The 21,644-nt window shown below is 45.6% G+C and overlaps 1 protein-coding gene across 1 annotated transcript in view; it reads right to left on the bottom strand.

The window, feature by feature from the left end:
• The window catches only part of PPM1H (protein phosphatase, Mg2+/Mn2+ dependent 1H), a gene marked incomplete at both ends in the record, with an annotated part of 281,266 nt that overhangs the window by 50,216 nt on the left and 209,406 nt on the right, over nt 1-21,644 (bottom strand). The window contains one exon of the mRNA XM_080705408.1: nt 20,683-20,801. Within this exon, the coding sequence (XP_080561534.1) occupies nt 20,683-20,801 (119 nt within the window). The remainder of the gene's footprint in view (nt 1-20,682; nt 20,802-21,644) is intronic.

The following is a 21,644-nucleotide window of genomic DNA, read 5'->3' as shown; positions in this document are numbered from 1 at the left end:
CTCTGGCCTGGTGCCTGTTGCTCTCCCGCCGTGCTCCAGTGCTGTTCTCAGTGACCATGCAGATGTACATGGCACCTCTGGAGTCCTAGCTTGGACGCTCCGAGCTCTCATCCTGAGGGCCTTCTCCTCCGTTTCCCTTGGCACTCTGGCCGTGTGGACAGCACCAAGAGCACCCCTCATCTCAGAGATGCATTCTGAGCCCTCTTCCCTCTCTCACTCCCTCGCCGTGACTCTCAGGCCCGTTCCTGCCCGTGCGCCTGCCATTCCGCCTGCCTTCTGGCTATCCTTCTTCCTGATATGGCCTCCGCTTGGGATGCATCATGATACTTTTCTTGCTGGCAGCCTAGAATTCTTCACCCTCTTGGTTTTCTAGTGACACACTAGGAACAGAGTATTTTATTAGCATTATGCCAAATACTGTTACCTGTGCCTTCAAAACAAACCCAGAACCAAGGGTTTTCAACCCTTCAAGTTCTTGGAGTCCTGGCACCAGCATTAGCACCTCCTCCTCTGCACCTGCGATGGGTCCATGGGAGCTCCAGGCAATAATCTAGGCAGGAGGCTTCGGTGCCAGGATAATGGCACGAGGGGGCTGTAGCCAGGGTGTGGAAGACTCTTCAGATTTGTCCCTTCCCTCTGTTCTCGGAACAACCAGGGTAAGTATTTAAAATGTCAGTACCCTACCTAAATCCTCCAATGGTGATGGCCTTTTAAAAAATTGCTCCCTTCCCCCCCAAACACCCTATACCCAGGGCCCTGCCTTGCTCGATTTTTCTCTATAGCATCTATTACCACCTAACAGTTAAATTATTTTATTTCCTTACTATGTTATCTCTTTCTCAGCCTAGGGATTGAACTCAGGGGTGTTCTGTCTCTGAGCTACAATCCTAGCCCAATTTTATTTTTTATTTTGGAACAGGATCTCACTAAGTTGCTGAGGGCCTCGCCAAATTGCTGAGGCTGGCCTTGAACTGGAGAGCCTCCTGTCTCAGCTTCCCAAGTACTAGGATTACAGGCCCACCACCTGATACTATGTTTCTTTACTGCTCCCCCATGCCCCTTGAGTTTGGGGAGGACAGAGTTTCGTTTTGGTAACTGTGGATTCCTGGTACTTAGAAGAATACCCAATATGAACTGGGTACCCAATAAATTCTGGATTGAGCAAACAAATGAATAAACACCGCCTTCTCCCTCACAAACATGTTTTCCTGTTCTGTATGCATTCACAGAACAAAGGCACAGAGCCTCTTAAGTTCTTTCCCTGTTCTCTAAGTCGCAGGAGTGCTGTGCCCTGCTGACGCTCAGCCACAGGCACATCCCTTTCTGGCCTCTGGCTCAGCAGGCGCTGTGCTGCTCCTCCCAGTCTCCACACTGCACACCTCAGCCTGAGAGGTCCTCATGAGCTACCTGGATGTCCTTTAATGTGTCTGATGAGCAGTATTTGAGCTATTCTCGTCAGTTTTATAATTTTCATCAAAAGCTTTGCTTCTATTTTTAGCCTGCCTGGGAGGTCTCCCACAACAGCTTCTCTATCTTCGAACCCACAGTCATTGCACCTTAGCTGACAGTTCTCTACTGGCTTCCTATTATCTTCTATACACTCCAACTATGAAGCTCTGCCGAACTGTTCTCTGCACATGTGGACAATCTCTGTCCTTCTGCTATGCTTTTGTAACACTGCTTTTTTACTGTGTGTGTTTGTGCACGTGTGTGTACATGTGATGCTGGGGGTTGGTCCCAGAATATTCTACCTCTGAGCTACATCCTAGCCCTATTTAATTTTTTTTTTTTTGAAAGAGGGACTCACTAAGTTGCTGAGGCTAAGTCTCAAACCTGTGATCCTTCTGTCTAAGCTCCCAAAGTACTGGGATCACAGGTACGCCCAGCCTCTCCCTCCCCCTTTTGAATATCAGGTCCATAAAGGCAGAGAATTTTTTCCAAGGTACTACTCCGTCTTCATATTTACAACTGTGTGTATATAAATAGACACTAGCCAAAAATTCTTATAGCAAATAAAGGCTGGCCCTTCTCGCTCACTATGCCAGGTTTCCCTCAGAAGACATACCACAGCTCAGTGTCTCCCTTGACCTTGCCTTTAGCAGGCTTTTCTCTGACTGAAGCCAGAGCTGAGTCCTATCAGTGATACTTTTGACTTTTATTTACCTCTTTGTATCAAATTTTAGGTTCTCATTTATTCCCTATATAAACTAATAGATGAAGTAATAAAAAATACCACTTATGATCTTACCTATTAGTTTCTCCAGATATTTTCTAAATACTACCTCGACATGGTAGTCTTTTTTATTTTTTTAATACTGAGAATTGAACCCAGGGGTATTCTACCTCTAAGCTACACCTCCAGAACTATTTCATTTTTTATTTTTGAAAAAGTCTCACTAAGTTGCAGGGGACCTCACTAAACTGCTAAGGTTGGCTGCGAAACTGTGACCCTCTTATCTCAGCCTCACAAGTACTGGGATTACAAGTGTGCACCACCATGCCCAGCTAACATGGTGATCTTTTAAATCACGGGTGTTCTATAGAGTATATGGTGCTACCAACACAATTTTTCCTCCATATTAACCCAGTTTAAAGGAAAATTTCTTGCTTTCCTTCCTAGGCTGGGGGTGGTAGCATATGCCTATAGTTTCAACTGCTCAGGAGGCTGAGGCAGGAGAATTGCTTGAACCCAGGAGTATAGAGACAGCACGGGTAACAGTGAAACCCTGTCTTAAAAAGGGGAAGAAAATAGTTCTTCCTAGTCTTTTTTTTTGGTGGCATTAGGGCCATTCAGAGAATGACCACCCAGAGGCCATTCTACCTCTGAGCTACACTCTCAGCCATGTTTTTTTTTAATTTTGAAACAGGGTGTCAACAAATTGCCAAGGTCAGCCTTGCCTCGACCTGCAATTCTGTCTCAGTCCCTTAAGTACTAGGATCACAGGTGTGTGCCACTGCATCTGGCTTCTTCTTTCTGGATTCCTCCAGAGTTCACACTTTGGTATCATCCATATAATTTATTTCCCATGATCTCCCTTCTCTTCCAAGGCATGACCTTCCACTAGAAGGAGGCATGGAAAAAACCACTTGTTTCTCTGAATCTTCATTTCCTTAACAGGACTTCAAAGTCATTTAAAAAGAATATGATCCTTTCTGGGGGAATAAAGGACACTCCTTTGGGGCTGCATAATCTCGGAGGTCCCCTCTGTGGCTCCAATGACATGGCCCACTGAGTCACATTCTTCCGCTAACCTCTGGACAGCGTCTTGGATGCCTCTCTTCCCCTGAGGCTCTTTCTTCCTGGCTTCTCTCTTCCTTCCTGGCAGCAACCACTATGGTGTGTGAGTGCACACCATGCCTGGAATCAGAGGTTTGGGAGTCACCCTACAATCCTCAAATGAACTAGCTTTGTAAAAGTCCCCGAACCATTGCATTTGCTTCTTCAGCTGGATACAACACAGGACACTAAGAGCACACGAAGCAGGGAAAGTCCCTGGCCTGCCTTCAGGCACCTTTTAACTGTGAGTTGTGACTATTAAAACCATAGGAGCCTCATTCTAGCCTCAGTAGAGATGAGGAACTCAGACAACTGGCCACTGGAGGCAGAAGACACAGCATGTGCTTAGAGAGAAGCCAGTGTTTGGGAGTCTGAGACAGAAGGATCACATTTTCAAAGACAGCCTCAGCAACATAGCGAGGCTCTCAGCAACCTAGTGGGACTCTGTTTCCAAATAAAAAAGAAAATAGGGCTGAGGGTATAGCTTGGAGGTAGGATGCCTCTGGGTCTAATCCCCAGTAACACACACACACACACACACACACACACACACACACACACACACACACCAACTTCTTGCTAAGCAAACAAGCCATCTCAATTTATACCTTTTCTACTGTTGCTAATAGCATCAAAGCAAGGAAGGAAAGCACTTGTGTGAGTCTCAAACAGATAACTTTTACCCTTTAGCTGGAAGCTTAGTGCTCCTCCAGGAGGGAGGGGAAAGCCACATGTGGTCTTGTTTTCTTCATAGCAGAAACCAAATGCTGCCCTGCAGCAGAGGCACTTTTCTCAGGTGCTGAGCAGGTCCCGGTGGAGATGTCTGGCAGAAGCATCTCTCTCTTGGGTCCCTGCTCCTGCCTCCCTCAAACAAAATCTCCACAGCTGCTTGACTCCCAGAAGGCTTGGAGGCAACACCACCCAGGTGGCTGGTCAGGAACAGACCCGTGCCTGGAGCCCCAATGCCACTAGTAGCTTTTAAGAGCTTGGCAAGACCCCAACGAAGCAATTCTGAAACATGCAGAGGCTCTCCCCTGACTCAGCTCCCTACACACACGCTCTGCAGATCTTTCTGGAAAAAGCACCTCAGACTGGCAACCACCGTGGGCTTCCTTCTTTTCTGCCAGCTATCTGTATTTCTGAAGGATTTAAGCCCTGAGCCTTACCACAATGCTCAGGAAATGCAAGCTGCTTCTTGCTCCGGGGGTGGCCCTGGGGGCAGTCAACTCCTCCCATTTTACTGCCCAAGTGTGTGTGTGAATCCGCTGTGTGAGTTTCCTTTAAGGTTACACAAGAAGAGTTTGGTATTCAAGTAGGTCTTATGATTAATTACTTAATTGTAGTACTCTCTGGCTTGAACCCAGAAACATTCTACCTCCGAGCGACACCCCAGCCCTATTTTATATTTTACTTTGTGGAGGGCTTCACTAAATTGGTTAGGCTTGGCTGCAAAAGTACTGGGATTATAAGCATGCACTGCCATGTCTAGCTTACTATTATTTTTTAAAAGTTGTCTTTTTTAAGAGCCCTTTTCCCTGGCTTCAAAGATTCACAGAAAATTCTCAGAAGTGTCTTAAATTTGCCTGTGGATGAAAACTTAGTATCCTGGTGCTAAAGTGTCAGAGACAGTGAATCTGGGGCAGCTTATGAAGGGCAGGCTCACATCAGAGTGGTGGAGTGAGAATGAGGCCCAGGCAAGGGTTTGAAGGTTCTGAGAAACATCCCATATCCACCAGGTTGCCCAGGGCTTTAAAGTATCCTTTACAATGCTTTGGGTCAGGCCCAAGTTTCCTGTCATGGCACAGCAGGCTTTAGTTATCTGTAAACATACGATGGGGAGGGGGTCATATTCTGACTCTCCAGGTCGCTGGATTTATGTGCTGGCAGCTATTTTCAACAGACAACTCAATTACACGACCCCTGGGAAAGTTCCTGGTGAGTCCGCTTGGAGGTTCTCTAAACAAATGGTACCTTGCTTTCTTCCTTTGGTCCTTAGAGCATCTTTTAGACTCAATGAAGTCTGTAGACCCTAAGCTACAAACAAGTGTAAGCACTTCTGCTAACAGCTGTATCCAGGCACAGTCTGTTTGAATTTTCAGAGTGTGACCTTCACTGGTGATAAGCGGAAGAGAAATGGCCGCTGTCTAGCTCATGTATACCTGGTTACAGGTGAGGAACGAAAGCAATCTCCCCAACTCCTTAACTCACGAAATGGGGAGCCTACTGGCTTTCTCTCCCAGCAAACTTCCCATCATAGTATTTCAGCTCTAGTACTAGAGGAACTCCTGAGTGGCAGGGCTGAGCCGTAGACCCTGGGGAAATGATGCCTCCCACTTACCCCTTCAGCCTGTTCGAGCCAGAGGCTGCCTGGAGTTCTGGGGGTGGTATCTGTTTCTCTCTTTTGGACTGAATACTCCTTTTCCTCCCACTAGTCAGGCCTATGGGTGGTAGGAAGAGGCTGTAGAGCTGGTTTCCATTTTACTAGTCTATTTGTTTAGGGGTTAGGGCAGAAATTTCATACTTTGGGATAAGCAGTAAGTAAAACATCAGTCTTTCTAACTCAGTGTAAATACAAATACATCTTAAATGACAATATTTACCCTTCCCATGTGATATACAGTTTGGTATTTTCTTTCTAGACTATGTGATTTAATGTGTTTAAAAGCTGATCTCCATATGCTGAATTGATTTCATAACCCATTATTGTGTCCCTACCCACAGTGAAATTCTGGGTAGAGAAATGGAACATGCTCTTAGTAGCTTCCAAATTGGAAGCTTAGGCTTATAATTTTTTTCCCCCTAGGAGCCTAGGCTTTGTCTAGATAAAAGCAATGGTTCTACTGGACTCTTTCCTAATATTTGCTGAGACCCTGTTAGGTGGTAGGCACTGGCAGAGGTGCTTAGTATATGAAGTAAAATAAAGATTCCATCTCAACTCACAGGCCCAAATTTAGTAGCACAAAAGTATTCACATAGAAGAAGAAAAAGGCTTTGAACCAGTCGTTTGCAAATGAGAAGCGGGTCTATGCCACGCAGAACCACTACTATTTCAGGATAAAACATCCTGAAGAACTCTTAGGGAAATTCCAGATTTGGAAATTCACTCTGATTCATGATCCTCTTGGTATGCATTAGCTCTTGGCTGAGAGAGCTTCATATTCTAATCAATAATGTTTAGATCTCCCCACGGGTCTGAATCAGAGACCCTTGCTTTATGAGCACACAAACAGAGAGTGAGTTCTGCTTTCTTAGGGACCATTCATTCTGAAACAGACATGAATTTCTTTGACATTGGACTTTAATATTGTACAAGACCAAGTCAATATATATATATCTCCAAATCAGGAGGTGGCCCAAACTGACCCTATAGCCACATAGAGTGGGGAGAAAACAGGGAACAGATTATTAGTTACAAGAGGGCTCCTACTGCCCAGGCCAGTTCCCCTATGTTGGCCCAGCTTCTCCCACTCCGGCCACATGGATGTTTGTATCATGGAGCACAGAGTCCTGCAGTACCCCTGGGGGAAGCCACAGGTGGGACTCCACCCTAATACCTGTCTTTCAAAACCTTCCACCCAGGTGCCCTTGTGCAGGTAACATCACACAGGGTAGAGCTCAAGTATCTCAAAGTAAGCCTCAGTGCATTTTGAAGTCTTCTGCTGTAGCTCAAAGAACCATGAGAATTCTGTATACACCTAGGCAATGTCAACATTATTTGAACACCCCCAAAAGCTGCTTCCCCATTCCTGAAATAGTCAGGTGAAGGAGTTTATCCTGTGGATTTCCATACTCTTTGGGAATCAGCTGCTCCAGGGAAGAAGCACAGGCCTACTTGACAGCTGCCAATATATATATTTTTTTCAGTACTGAGGATGGAACCCAGGGGTATTTTACCTCTGAGTGACACCCCAGCCCTATTTTTTTATTCTTTATTTTGAAACAGGGTATCACTGAGTTGCAGAGGACCTCATTAAGTTGCTGAGGCTGTCCGGAACTGTGATCCTCCTGTCTCAGCCTCCTGAATGCTGGGATTACAAGCGTGCACCACCACGCACGGCCCGATAGCTGCCAATCTTTACTGATGGAAGCATCCAGCACTCTTGGCTCTGGCATTAAGGGGATCACACTGTTTCAGAAGATGAAGGGCAAAAGAAGCCACCCTTTATCTCTGCCCTCATCCACCCCTGATGTCAGGTTCTAATATGCTCCACATTTTGAGTATACTTTGTTCCAGGCACTGACCTAAGCATTTCTATTCTTTAAACACATAGTTCTTACAACAGTAGATATGGACATATCCTCACTATACAAATCAGAAAATGCAGGCAGAGAGGCCATACAATTAGGAGAAATAGAGGTCAAGCTCACGTTCAGGTCTGCCCCAAGCGCATCATGGCTTTTTCTCTGCCCAGCCTCGAAGCACTATGAATCTGTAGAAATACCATAAAATGGCATGATATGCAAAAGAATGTTTAATTACTAATTCCCTTCCTTAGAATAAATTATAAAAAAAAATACGTTGGTTGGGTGTGGTGGTGTGTGCCTATAATCCTAGTATTTGGGAGGCTGAAACAGAAGGATCAAGAGTTCAACGCCAGCCACAGCAACTTAGTGAGGTCCTTAGCAACTTACTGAGACCTGGTTTCAAAAATAAGGCTGGAGTATAGCTTGGAGGTAGAATTCCCTGCATTCAATCCCCAGTAACACACACACACACACACGCGCACACACACACCTTACAGCCCCGCGTTTTTGGGTTTTTACAGTGGTGACTCACATAGATGTGTACATGTAGCACGCTCTTAGACTTTTTTTTTTAGCAGTATGAGAGATGCACATGGTCACTGTGGAATTAGATTTAACGTGAGGTTTGGCTTTCAAAGTGTTTTGAGTGCGGAAGTTGAGAGACTCCAAGTCTTTGAATGTGGGTGCCAACTCTTCAAGGGGGAAGGATCCAAGGCAACCCAGAAGATTAGGCTTCCTGAGGGAGAGGGAGGTGGTGAGGGAGAGGGAGAGTGGGTATCATTTACTGAGGATGAACGGGAATCAGAAATAAGCAAGTCAAATGCCCTGGGAAGCATAGCCTCCTCCCCTACCTGAGATATTTATACCATGGCTGGGGCCCAGACTATCTGGATTACGGGAAAGAGGATCAAGAAGGAAAGAGAGCTTTACTTGACTATGATGTATTGTTGACACTTGAGGGTTTTATTACCACTACTAATCCTTGTCAACCACTGTTAGGCCAATCTGCGGGGCCCTTGTCAACACCACTCACTGCAGGTGGACAAAGAGGCTCCCAAGCAACAGCAAGCAACTGCCCAGTCCCCCAGGAGCCATAAGCCTCTCCTAGAGGCCGGGCTGCCCAGAGATGTTTAATCAGTCACCCTGCACACCGCCTCTGCTTCCCATTGTTGGAATGTCAAGTGCTGCTCAAGGTCAATGTTTGAGGATCTAAAGAAAAAACTTGGGATGCTTTGAAAAATGCTGATTCTGCCTAGTGTGGTGGCTCATGTCTTTAATTCTAGTACTTGAGAGGGTGACACAGGATTGTAGGTTTGTGGCCAGCCTCAGCAACTTAGTGAAGCCCTGGGCAACTTAGTAAAAAAAAAAAAAAAAAAGAAAGAAAGAAAAAGAAAAAGAAAAAGAAAAAAAGAAATAGGGCTAAGAGTGTAGCTAAGAGGTAGAATACCCCTGGGTTCAATCCCTAGGATTGCCCCCCCCTCTCCGTGTCCTCCCCCCCCCAACTGCAGATCCCAAGCCCAGTGCAGAGGCATGCGCCCGTAACTCCAGTACTTGGGAGGCTGAGACAGGGGGATCACAGGTTAGAGGCCAGTCTCAGCAACTTAGTGCAACCCTGTTTCAAAATAAAAAATGAAAAGGGCTTGAGGGTTTAGCTCAGAGGTAGAGTGACCCTGGGTTCAATCCCCAGCAAGAAAGGAAGAAAGAAAGAAAGCAAGCAAGCAAGAAAGAAGAGAAATTCTAGGATTGACCCTGGATTCAATCCCCAGTACCAAAAGGAAAGAAAGAAACACAAAAAGAAAACAGATTCCAGGATTCTGAGTCAGCAAGTGGGGTGGGTCTGGAAGGTTTTAGTAATCTCTCCAGATGACAAAGTTTCACTGTGGAAACACATTCCTCTATCAGTATTTATTTATTTATTTATTTATTTATTTTGCGGTACAGGGGATGGAAACCAGGGGCATTCTACCTCCATGCTACACCCCCAGACCAATTTTTTATTCTTTATTTTGAAACAGGGTCTCACAAAGGGCTTCACTCACTAGTAGCTGAGGCTGTCCGCGAACTGCAGTCCTTCTGTCTCAGCCTCTCAAATGCTGGGATTACAAGCCTGCGCCACCACACCTGGCTCCTCTATCAGTTTTGCATGGGATTGTAATCATTTTTTACAGGCCTCACCTCATACTATTCTGTGAGCACCATCAGGATGGGCACTGCTTATTCTTATATTTCCAGTGCCCAATACAACTCCTGATTCACTGAGTGAATATGGTTGGAACTGATCACCTCACGGAGATAAAGCCCTGTGCCTTGTCCTTTGAATTACTAAGCACTGTGCATGGCATTGGATTCATCCCAGAAGACACATCAGAGGAGCTCAGTGCTAGGGGGAATCTGAACCTAGAATTTGGCAAGTAGTATTGTCTTTGCCAAGCAACCAGGTGAAAACCAGCAAGGGATGGGTTGCCCTCTTTCCCTTCAAGAACCTTCTGAAATGTTTCATACATGATCTGATCACACTGAAAGAGAGGAACAGTTGACAAATAGTACACTGGCTTTCAGGATGCCCCTGGAATCTCTGTTACCACAATTTTTAGTCCTTATAGAAAGATTTGTGTTCAATTCTTCAGCCAGGGAAAGACACACAACCTCATCCTCCCTCTGAATAAACCTTTTTTTTTTTTTCTTTTTAACCCATACTGGGGATGGAACCCAAGAGCATTCTACCTCCAAGCTACACCTCCAGCCCTATTTTTTATTCTTGAGTTTGAAACAGGGTCTCACTAAGTTGTGGAGGGCCTCACTAAGTAGCTGAGGCTGTCCTCGAACCACGATCCTCCTGTCTCAGCCTCCCAAATGCTGGGATTACAAGTGTGTGCCACCACGCCTGGCTGAATAAGCTTTTTGAGTTAGCCATCTGCCAGCAGGAGGACTAGGTGGCAAAACGGGTGTCTCAGGGCTTGGAGTGGTTCTCTAGCTCTCAAGGGGAGCTCCTGGAGTAAGCCTAGACACCAGGGGTTTTAAATCAGCACCCCTGCTGACAGATGAAGTCAGCCTCTGAAACAGCACCTCCATGGGACAGTTGCCTTAAAACCAGCAACCTCCACTCCCTACTCTGAAACCAAGTTGTTAGGGAAAGAGGAGTGAAGCCCTGTCAAGCTTTTTAAGAGTGAAGTAACTGAGGAGCGTTGGTTAGACTTAGGGAAATGTTTCCTTGGCAGGCTTCTAAAGTACCTGGGAAATCTGCAAGAGAGTCATGGTACCTACTTCTCTTAAAATAGGAGCCTATAAATAGGTTGAGAATTGGCCCATATGTCATTCTGAACAGGCTGTCAGCTCGGCATCTCTGCCCTGTTGTGTGTCACCTTCATACTTTGCAGAGGTATAGCGCTCTCAACAAAGTTCCCCAGGGGTTGACTCTAATCTATTTGCTGGGTTCTCTTCTTGTGCACCCCTATTCTACACCCTCACTTCCTCCTGTAGGCCACTGGTGCCAGGCTCCCTCCAGGACTGTCATCTAGCTGATAAACACTGATAAAATTACACGAAGAGGGTTACAACCCTGAAATACTTCTATTCCAGCTGGTAAACGACTGCCCCACGCCAACGGAGTGTGCCCCACCTGCAGCTCTGGGCCCTTCCCAGAGTCCCCACAATGAAGAACTCAACAAAGGGTCAAAGCCAAGCAGAGCAGAGGGTCCAAGCCCCTGCTGCCCAGCTGAGCCCACTCCTTCCAGTTGATTGATAAAATATTTGAATATTACCTTTGGCGTCCACATTCTCAAAGCACACATTCTATTTTAACCCCTCTGGGCTTCTGTGTTGGGCTCTTTGTTGAGAATGTCCACCCCTTCAGGCCCGGATACTGTTGGAATCCCTCTCCTGATTCAGATCTTTGGTTCAAACAATCCTCTCCATGAGACATTCTGTATCCCAATGTTTCTTCTCAAAAACAACCTCTTCCTCTACCACAGTCACAAGCCTTTCCTTTAAGCCTGTTTTACTATCCCCTATATTCTGTCTTGCTTTCCTTAGTTCTACAAAATTACAATAGATCTATTTCCCCCAGTGCTGATATTTTAAGAATAAATTTAAGGTAAAATGGTGTCATTTAATATATTTCCAGAAGGCCAGTCCTGAGTGACCTAGTAATCTCCTGGAGACTAACATGACTCCATGTGATTAGCTCCCTCTACATCAGGACATGCTTTGACCTTGAAGGAAATTGGTGTCCTCGCTCCTCAGAGATGGCTCTGGAGGGTGAGAGGGGCACAGTAACAGGTCATGTAGGTAGGACTAAGAAGGCAGCTATAAAGACAGTGTGCGAGCCAGAAAAAAACTCATAAAACAAAAGTATTCTACCAACTAGTGCCCAAGGGTAGAAGGGCTGGCGTGAGGTTTCTTGGTGGTATTGGTGGTGTCTCTTCTTATAGATTAGGGCCTTACCTCACCTGTGCTAAGCTCATCTCTTTACCTGCCGTGCTGTGGGACAGCCTTGCCAGGCAGAGGTGGCCAGGATAGCTCGGCCTTATTTCAGACGCTAGTACCTCTGAACTTTCTCTTCCTTTTTGGCTTTCAGCTTCTCATGGCCGTGTGAAACAAGGATCTCCCACATACTTAAAAGCCTGCTGAAGCCACGGTCAGCTCTGGTTAATCCTCTACTCTCAATAACATCTAATGGCTGTAGTATTAGACTGGCATCCAGCACTTATTACATGCCAGGCTTTGAGTAAGGCACCCAGCCAAGCTAACTCATGTAAGCCTAGATACCAGGCTTATATCAGGTATACCTGATGGCATACCTGATTGCTGTACATCAGGTACTACAATCAGCCCCACTTTATAAATGGAGAACCCAAGACCGAGAGCTATGACTTGATTTGTCCGAGCCAGACAGTCTGGCATTACCATCCCTGTTATTTAACTATTAGGCCGTCTCGTGTGCAGCAGGTACATGATAAAGATTTGCCAAATATACAAAGAGTGCCCCAGGGCTCAGTGGCCTTAAGAACACTGACTACTTTACCAGAGATTTTCACCAGCATTTCAGCATTTGTTATTCCAAAACTATTCCAGATGCCTTGGAGGTATGTTACCATTACATGTAGACGGAATATCCCCAAACACTAGTTGTGGGAGGTAAGTGGTAACAACCCTATGCTTAGGGGTATGTGAATAAATGGCTACGGGTAAGTGCTGTGACTCAAGAGTTTGAAAGGGGATGGAAAGCTTGGAAGTAGTTTGAACACTTTAGAAATTATAAATTTAGACTTATCACTGAAGCAGCGGTATATGTGTGTGTGCGTGTGCGTGTGTGTGTGTGTGTGTGCGTGCATGCACGCACAGGGTGAGAACACAGTCAATAGGGAGTGAGCTGGTGGGGTATCTCTTTTCTTTTCTTCCCTGTAGCCTGACAAAGCCTGTCTGTCTTGGCTTGCAACCATTTGTAAAGACCCCTGAGCTTCGCGGGGCCTCCTGCACGGGCAGGAGCGGGGAGTCATTCGTCACTGTCAGGAGATGTGCTGCACGCAGCAGGGCCTGTTTTCTTCCCTGCTGCTCCTGCAGCTAGGGCTGCAAATCTTGAAAAGATGCAGAACATGCACATCACAAATACCCATTCATCATCTGGGTTCTGTGAGCCCTGGGAGAGGCCCCTCCCCATGTGGGGATGACCTATTCAGACTTCAGCTCCAGCCCCAGTTAGAACTTGGACCACAAAGACTTTTGGGGGCACCGAATCCCTGCCCCAAGCTGATCCTCATCCTGGATAATCTACTGAGGTTTGGAGTTGAAATTCTCTGAAATGATAACCAAGCCTCTGCTTTTCTCTGCAGAGTTAGATTTTCAGATCGCTTTCAGCAATCAGGCCGCTGCCAAGGTGGCCCATAATCATTAAATTATGAAAATACAAGTTGCCGGGAGGAAATGAATCCCAGGTTTCACTAGGGAAAGGCCTGCTTTCTTGTGCAGTAATTATAAAATTAAAATGTGATATTTCTCTGGTGAGTCTCAAAAGCCTCCCAGCGCGGTCTCTGCCACCACAGTAACATCAGGATTGCACTGGGGTGGGACTGAGAAATCCTCCTGCGCCCCCAAAGTGCCAGTCAGAGACATCGGCAGGTAAATTTCCAAAGACTGGGTTAAGAGTGATTAAAAGCAAAGAGAAGGAAAAGTACGGAGTTTGGATTTTTCAATTACTCTTTAAAACTCAAGAGTCAAGCTGTTAGAGAATGCTGGTTTTCCAAGTCAGATGAATAATGCCGAGCTAATTAGACCCACAGGCATGGCCAGTATATAAATCCAGGCCCCAAAGAGGGACACTGTCCCTTTAAAAACTGCCTGGGGATCAGTGGAAAAGCTAATGAGGACTGTCAGTTGGGGCTGCTTTATTAGGTGATCCTAGGGAGGGTAAAGCCTGGGGTTTCTATAGCAGGGCTTCTGTGCTTGATTCAATAAATCAATTTCTATTAAATGCGGGTGCAACTCTGGAGTTGGCTTCACGGAGCATTCTGCGGCGTTTCTCAATCTCCTCCTCCACTGCCCTGTTGGCCGGCCAGAATGTGCTGTCAGAGGGCACTGGGAAAGCAATAAAGAAGACAGATGCTTCATCTACAATGTTTATAAAACTTGACCGGGCAGCTCCAGACCACGCTGGGGGCTGCCTCTAGTGCGTTTCTCTCTCCAGAAAATGTTTGGATTGTTGGTAAGAAGCCTAAGGCTGCAGGGTTGTGCCTCTCATCACTGAGCTCCAGGCTGCAGAGAGGCAATAAAGGTCGCCCCAAATGGAATGGAAAGGCACAGAAGCATGGTTGCCTTTGAATCCCATTCCCTGGGGCTGAAATACTCCCCAAGAAGTAGAGAGAAAAGTAAGAGGAATGAAGGTGCCAGCAGCCAGTGCCTGTCCAGGAAGCAGTGGGAGGGCGGGAAGGAGATGTGCTGAAGGATTCAGGTTGATGAATCCTGTGTTCCTTCAGGCTGGCCAGTAGGATGCTGCTTCTCTGCTGTCCAGTGAATGGCAGCTGGAGACAAACCTGGTGGTTCCTAAACACAATGACTGCTGTCCCTGAAGATCTGGAAGGTGGAGTGAAGCCCGTTCCCCAGGGACTACTCTGGCAGCAGCAGGGGCCGGATGCCATGGAGTAGGGCCTACGCCCTTCCGCTCCCCTGCCAGAGCTTGTCTTCTTAAAAGCACTGTGCTGTTGCGAGGTTCAGTGACAGCTCTTCACACCAATAATCCACGCCCCACTGGACTCACACTCTCCTATTGTCTCGACTGCTGCTCAGTCCAGCAGAATGTTCTACGGTGATGGAAATGCCCGTCCAGTTCCATAGACACTAGCCGCATGGGGTCACTGAACAATTGAGATAGGGCTAGTGCGACTTGGGAAGTGAAATTGTTTTTTTTTTTTTTCGTTTTGATTTAATTTTAGCTAATTGAAATTTAAATGGCCACACGTGGCTAGCAGCTACTGGGCTTGAGAGCACAGAAAATAGGAGAGGTTTTGCTCGCCTTCAGGGAGTGCTGAATGGAGAAAATGCTAGTCGATTCCATTCTGTTCCCAGTGGAAAATCTCCTGATTTGCTCATAGTTTTAAGGGAAACAGAGAAGGGGAAAATTATCCTGACACATCATTAAGTTAGAATCATTAAAAAGCCAAGGGCTGCAGGAGAGGAGAATAAAAGATTACTGTCTCTGGGAGCTTTCTAGCAGAATCTGTCTTTTCCATAAGCGCTAAAAAGCAGAACAAAGCCCTCTCCCCACCAGACACAGAGAGGCTGGCAGAAATGGGCAAAGGAAGCGTTTTACTAACCAGAGACCTTGGCAGAGCAAAGTTTCAAAAAGCCCAAAGTGATACTCTAGGTATCTCTAGGATACATGTGATCGAGTTACCGGTCCAGCCTGGCTCCTTCTGAAACAAGGCCATCGTGAAGGTTAGACAGGCTTGGCTTAAAGGAAGAATTCTGGTATACGTTGCTCCTAACTAGAACCATCTGGAAGCAATCTCGCATTCACATGATGGACTTTTCTTCTTTGGCCCTTGCTCTCTCTACAAATCCCATCAGCCCAGGAACAGCTGCCGGAGAGTCTGGCCGGATGCCAGGGGTGAATCACAACCCCCTTTCCACATCAATGTCATGCCGGGCCCCTGGCTGGCTCATCATCCCATGTGGCTGGACACAGGGCACGCAGAACACAGCTCCTACACGAGAAAGCAACATCACCAGCAGTCACAGGAGCAGGGACCTCATGCCACTGAGCCAGCTATGAGAAACTCGTTTCAAGTCAGTAACGAGACGCTAGCCAGCAAAGACTGTCAAAGAAGGCTCATGGGGCTGCGGGTCAGAAGGCTCATGGGGACAGGGGTATCAAGATAACACATGCCAGCTACAGTGTGCATCCTGCAAAGGGAACTCCATACAAAGGGCTGAGGAGGAAGGGTACCAGCTTGGGCATTCTGGCACCAGGACCACCGACACCAGGCAGGGAAGGTTAGAGTGGTGTGGGCCATAGGGAGAGCAAGGGACCCACATCAGGGGCCCACTCAGCAGCTGTGGGTGAGATGAAGCCTTTGTAAATCAAGTCCCCGAGCAAACCATCTGAAGAGAAGTGGGAGGGGAGGAGGGGGAGCCAGGCAAGAGACCAATTTCATTATGAGGGGCCTGATGACAATAACCTTTTGTCCTCTAAACAATCTGGGCCTGCCAAGTGGCTCTGCAGTCTCTGAGAAAGAAAGCGTGAGGGTGGGAGAGAAAGGATCCCCGTCAGGAGGCAACAAACTCATCCTTAATTAGGAGACAAGGCTTCCCAGAGCCGACATCCTCCCCACACTGCCTCCCTGCTGCAGACACGCTGCCGAATGCTGGCACCATGCTCCTCTAATGAGCACAGGCAACCTCCCAACGCACGGAAGAGCTGGCTTTTACGCCCCCTCCATCGCTGCCACCCCCAAAGCACACACAAACTCTTGGTGATGAGTATGAAGCACCGCTATTTAATTTGACCCCTGGTCTACGGGGCCACATAGGGAGCTGCAGAAGTCAGTACCTCACAGTTCCTAAAATGCTCCATCCCACCGCCTTGCCCCTGAAGGCCTGTCAAGGAGGCACCAATCCCAGTGGATAGAGGTCCCCTGCTTATATTCAGGTCAGAGGTCAAAACTGAGCACTGGTGCCTACTGTGACCCTGAAACAAGGCTGACTGACCCAATTGCATTGGGAAGAGCCTGCAATAAGAGTCAGAAACCTGGGGTTCTGGAACTTACTCTGACACTTGTGTGCTGGTGGAAGATGTGCAAAGCACTGAATCCCTTTCTACCTCTGCATGTTTCAATTGCAAAATGGGAAGAAGAGGCTATTATTCCAGAGCTGGAAGCTCCACACAATGGCCAACAGTGTGCACCCTGAAGTTAGGCTGCCTGGGCTCTCAGCCCAGCTTCTCCGCTTACTAGTCGTGTAACCCTGGACAATTTAGCCTCTGTGCCTCAGTTCCTTCATCTATAAAACACACCTAATTTATAGGGCTATTTTAAGAGTTAAATTATAAGGAATTAAATAAAGCTCTCAGCACAGTGCCTGGCCCTTGGCTCTCCCAATAAATATCAGCCAGTCCCATTACTATCATGATTAATGGGGGAGAAGAGGGAACATAAAAATCTCCACAACCAGGAATTTACTACAAGGATTAAACAGCTTAGCAGTAGGTGGACCCTTTGTTAGGCAAGGTTCAGAAAAATGAGTTCATAGCCCCAAGGCTGCTTCTGAAGCCAAGATACATACAGGGGGCACTAGGAAAGGACTTATTTGCATCCTTGAGCGTGACGCATTTCCAACATGCACCAGTCCACCTTCATCAGATTCCAACAACTCCATAGTGATTTAAAGCTTTCATGGGAACAGAAAAAGACAACAGACACTCACCTCCCTTTTTATAAAACTAATTTTTCCAGCCCTTCTCTTCTATAGATAACTAGGAAAAGCAGTGATCCCATCTTTTTTAAGACCTAGAAAAGAACTATTCCATCTGAGGCTCTCTGTTGAAGGGTAAAAATATTTCTTAAAAGAAACTCATTAAAAGTGGGGGAAGGGATTTACCTAAGTGCCAGTCTAAACTGTTTTTAAACTTCCCAAGTTCCTTCAACAAAGATATAAAGGAGTTTCTTTCTCCCCAAGTCCCATTTTCAAATAAAAATAAGAACAAGGAGGAAATGCACAAAGGCGTACATAAATCTCTGCTTGTAGCCAATCTCGTGGGCCAACAGCCATGTTGGGAATTACCCTGAACACAAATCATGTCTGATTGAAGACATTCTCAGTCCTGGCTCCTCAATTATTTAGGGCCTTCTGTGAAGTTCCACACAATTAAAAACAGTCCACTTATGGGCTGCTTATCTGCATAGGACCATGCTAACACAGAAGACAGAGAAAGATGGGGGTGGGGGAAGAAAATACGTGCATATATAATTGGATATAATCTAGGTCCTGAACTTACCTGCTCTGAAAAAAATATATAAAATGAGGACAATCTTTACCCATTTGTTGTAAGGAAAATATATAAGCTACCAAAAAAAGTACAACTTCAAGAGATTGAAAAAGGGAATATAAACACTAACCTCATCACAGGGTTTGAGTAGAACATTTACAGCCTTTGAAAGCATCTTGTCCATTAAAGTGATGATGTCTCTCATCTCATTAGAAGTGGTTTCCAAAAGCTAGTAGCAATACTTTGTCCTTCCCTCCCCATATGAATTGACACTAAGCATCTGCAACAAAGAAATTCGACCAAACAACAATCCTCGACATGGTATTTACCGGTTTGTGTTCGCTGCTTAGCTCTTATTTGCCTTTCTGGCGTAGAAAGCACGAACAGTCTTGTCTCCAGCTTGACATGTCTCAAATGCAAACTCAGCATTCCCACACTCCTCACCGACTGTCCACACACGGATTGCTCTCCCCACTCTACTTCTGAGCTACCCTATCCCTTTTTATTTTGAAACAGAGTTTTGCTAAGTTACTAAAGTGTCTTTTTAGATCATTCTTTTTAAAATGTGTTTATAATCACATGGGTTCCTAACCTTCTTCATCTTTCCAAATTCTACAATACCCAGCCAAAACTACTACTACTACGTGTTTCTGAATTATACTAGCCCTCGCCTTCAATTTTTCCGTAAGAAGTGCTGACTTTTGCTGAATGAATACAAATGAATTTATAAGAAAACCCAGCTGGGGTTACGATAAGGATGCTAGGACATTAAAACTCAGCTACAAATATGGCAAAACCTTTTCGATATACATCCATTCATGTTTTAGAGCAGTGGCAAATATTCTAAGCCATACGGACTCTGTTGTAAGTACTCAATTGCCCTGTAGTGGGGCAGGCCTCCATCCATTAAACATAAACAAATGGGTGTAGCTGTATGGAAAAGATAATTATTTACAGAGACAGGTGTAGGCAAACACGGCTCCCCAGACATAGTTTGCTGACCTCATTCTGGAGGAAGAAAAGTGGATCTGGGAGAGGACCTGCTTTTTCAGTTGGCGCACAACAACCAGCTTTTGGATCAGCCTCTTATCTTCCATGGGCTGTTTGACTTGTCCCTTTATGACCATATGTGCCCTAAAAGTAGACCCCCAGCCTAGAATCCATCACCATGGGACTCTGGGCTGTGACCATCTGTTCACAATGAAGAGAAGACAATAGAAGCTACTTCTCTGCCTTTTCGGGAGATGGGGTAAGGAAAGAGTTGTTTCTCATTCTTCTGTTATTCTCTAGACTGCAAGAGGCTCACTCATGAGGAACCCAGGGCTTAGCTACACTTCCATGAGCAAGACTCTGCTCTCATTTAATCCTCACATCCACCTTAGAATGTTTAAGAGCCTATCGTATCTGTTATTCAGATCATATTCATATCATATGCTATTATATCTGTTATTCAGATAGATAGAAGAGACAGAGCAGGTCTTCATCAACAGCAGCCACTGACCCACTACATAAGGGGTCTTGGTGCTTATATAGGTGTGTTTTGGGAATAACACACCCTAACGCAAAAGTCCTTACTTCAACCTGAATGTGGTGAAATGCAGTGGCTGTCCATATCTCAGGTGTCATACCTATGAAGTCAATCAATCATAGATGGAAAATTTTTAAAAAATATATTTTTTAAGAATTAAAATATTAAGTGTCTGTAGTGAATATGTCCAGAGTTTTTTCTTGTCATTATTCCCTAAATTATACAGTATAATCACTATTTACATGGAATTTACATTGCTGAAGATTTTTTTTTTTCGGGTCTGGGGATGGGCATTTGACCTCCGAGCTACACCCCTTGCCTTATTTTTTATTTTATTTTTAAATTTTGAAACCGGGTCTCACTGAGTTGCAAAGGGCCTCACTAAGCAGCTGAGGCTGTCTGCGAACCGCGATCCTCCAGGTCTCAGCCTCCCGTATGCTGGGATTACAAGCGTGCGCCACCACGCCCAGCTCTGCCGAAGATATTTTAAAGTAATATAGAGATGATTAAAAGTATATGAGGGAGGGCTATATGTCCACGGGATGGGTATATACAAATATTACACCATTATATATAAGAAACTTGAGCAGCCTTGGATTTGCAATCCTGAAACTAACCTCTCACAGATATTAAGAAATACCTAAAATAAAAATAGCTTATTACCTACAATCTTTACAGTGATCTGCAAAAGGGCATATCTTTTTTTTCTTCTTCACTTTATCCATGGAAATATGGGCTCTTGGGGTTAAGTAGTTTATCTATTTTGTTCATTTATAAAAGGCAGAGCCAGGATTGAAAGTCAAGCCAGTTTGGCTCAACAATCCTAAGCAGACTCCTTCGAGCTTCTCTATCTCTTTAGTAACCATGACCTAAAAAGCTTAATATGATTCAAATGCCCTGACACAGTGCTGCTATGTGAAATGAGAATTAAGTCAGCTTGGTGTGGTGCAGTGCCCGAGGAGGGCCTGCGGTATGCAGAGACAAACCAATGCCTGTAATTTGGGAACTGGTCCTCAGCTGCCCCAGGCCCGGGTCTTGTTCCCAAACCCAGGTCTCTGGCTGCACCTTCTGATGCATATGCGGCTTTTCACGGTGGCAACGCTTCTTACGCACACACGCTGCAGTGGAGCTGGGCAGAGGGAGGTGTGTTCTTACCAGCCTGTCATATTAAAGTCCCGGTAGAGCATCTTCTTTCCAAGTTCCTTTCTCTGTACTCTCCTTGGAAACTCCAAATGTGTGAACTCATTTCCCAGCAAGTGAGGCTGCATGAATGCCTAATAGCAAAAAGAAAAAAAAAAAAAGCTGCACACATATTTAGAGGAAAAAATAAGACTCAAGGATGTCTTGCAAATGAGACAGAGCATAAAAACAAGAAAATTGTCTCATATTTTAAGGGAAGTAAGCAGATTTCAGAATTTAAAAACTAATAGAAAATGACCAAATAAGAATCTTGCACTTAATTTAGGTAGGAATGTCATTTTTTTTCATTTAATATGATAAATTAATTGCTATCAAAGACACATTTTAGCTAAAAGAAAAGAGAGTGTCTTCAAAGAGTTCTCTTTCTTATTCTTGGTATTGAGACTAGAAATTAGCATTCTACCACTGAGTTTAATCCTTGCCCCTGCCCCTTTTTATGCTACTGAAGACTGACTCCAGGGGCATTCTATCTCTGAACTACATCCCCAGCCCTTTTTTTATTTTGAAAAAGGGTCTCACTAAGCTGCCAAGAGTCTGGCTAAGTTGCTGAGGCTGGCCTTGAACCTGTGCTTGAACCTCCCATCTCAGCCTCCCGGGGCTTCCACCACCAAGACCAGCTTTTCATTTTTAGTCCAATTCAAGATAGTTTCACTTTCCTGATGGCACACTGGCAAGAGAAAGGCAAAGAGAAAGCTCACTCTGACTCCTTCCTTTTTGACTTTCCCTTCTTTTCTCTCTCCCACACCACAGTTACCAAGGCCTTGCTTTTGAAAGCCCTGTGTGAGTCCCCAGCAAACACCAGGGCTGGCCTGAGGCAGTGGGGTGGGGCCGACTCACCAGACAGGAACATTCTGCTGGACTCCCTCCAGGTCGCTCTGCAGTCAACTTGCTACTGTCATTGGAAGGCTATTCCGGAG

The sequence above is a fragment of the Muscardinus avellanarius genome (genome assembly GCF_963383645.1).
Source record: "Muscardinus avellanarius genome assembly, chromosome: 11".
Lineage (NCBI taxonomy): Eukaryota > Metazoa > Chordata > Mammalia > Rodentia > Gliridae > Muscardinus > Muscardinus avellanarius.
This window is presented reverse-complemented; position numbering and strand designations above follow the sequence as displayed.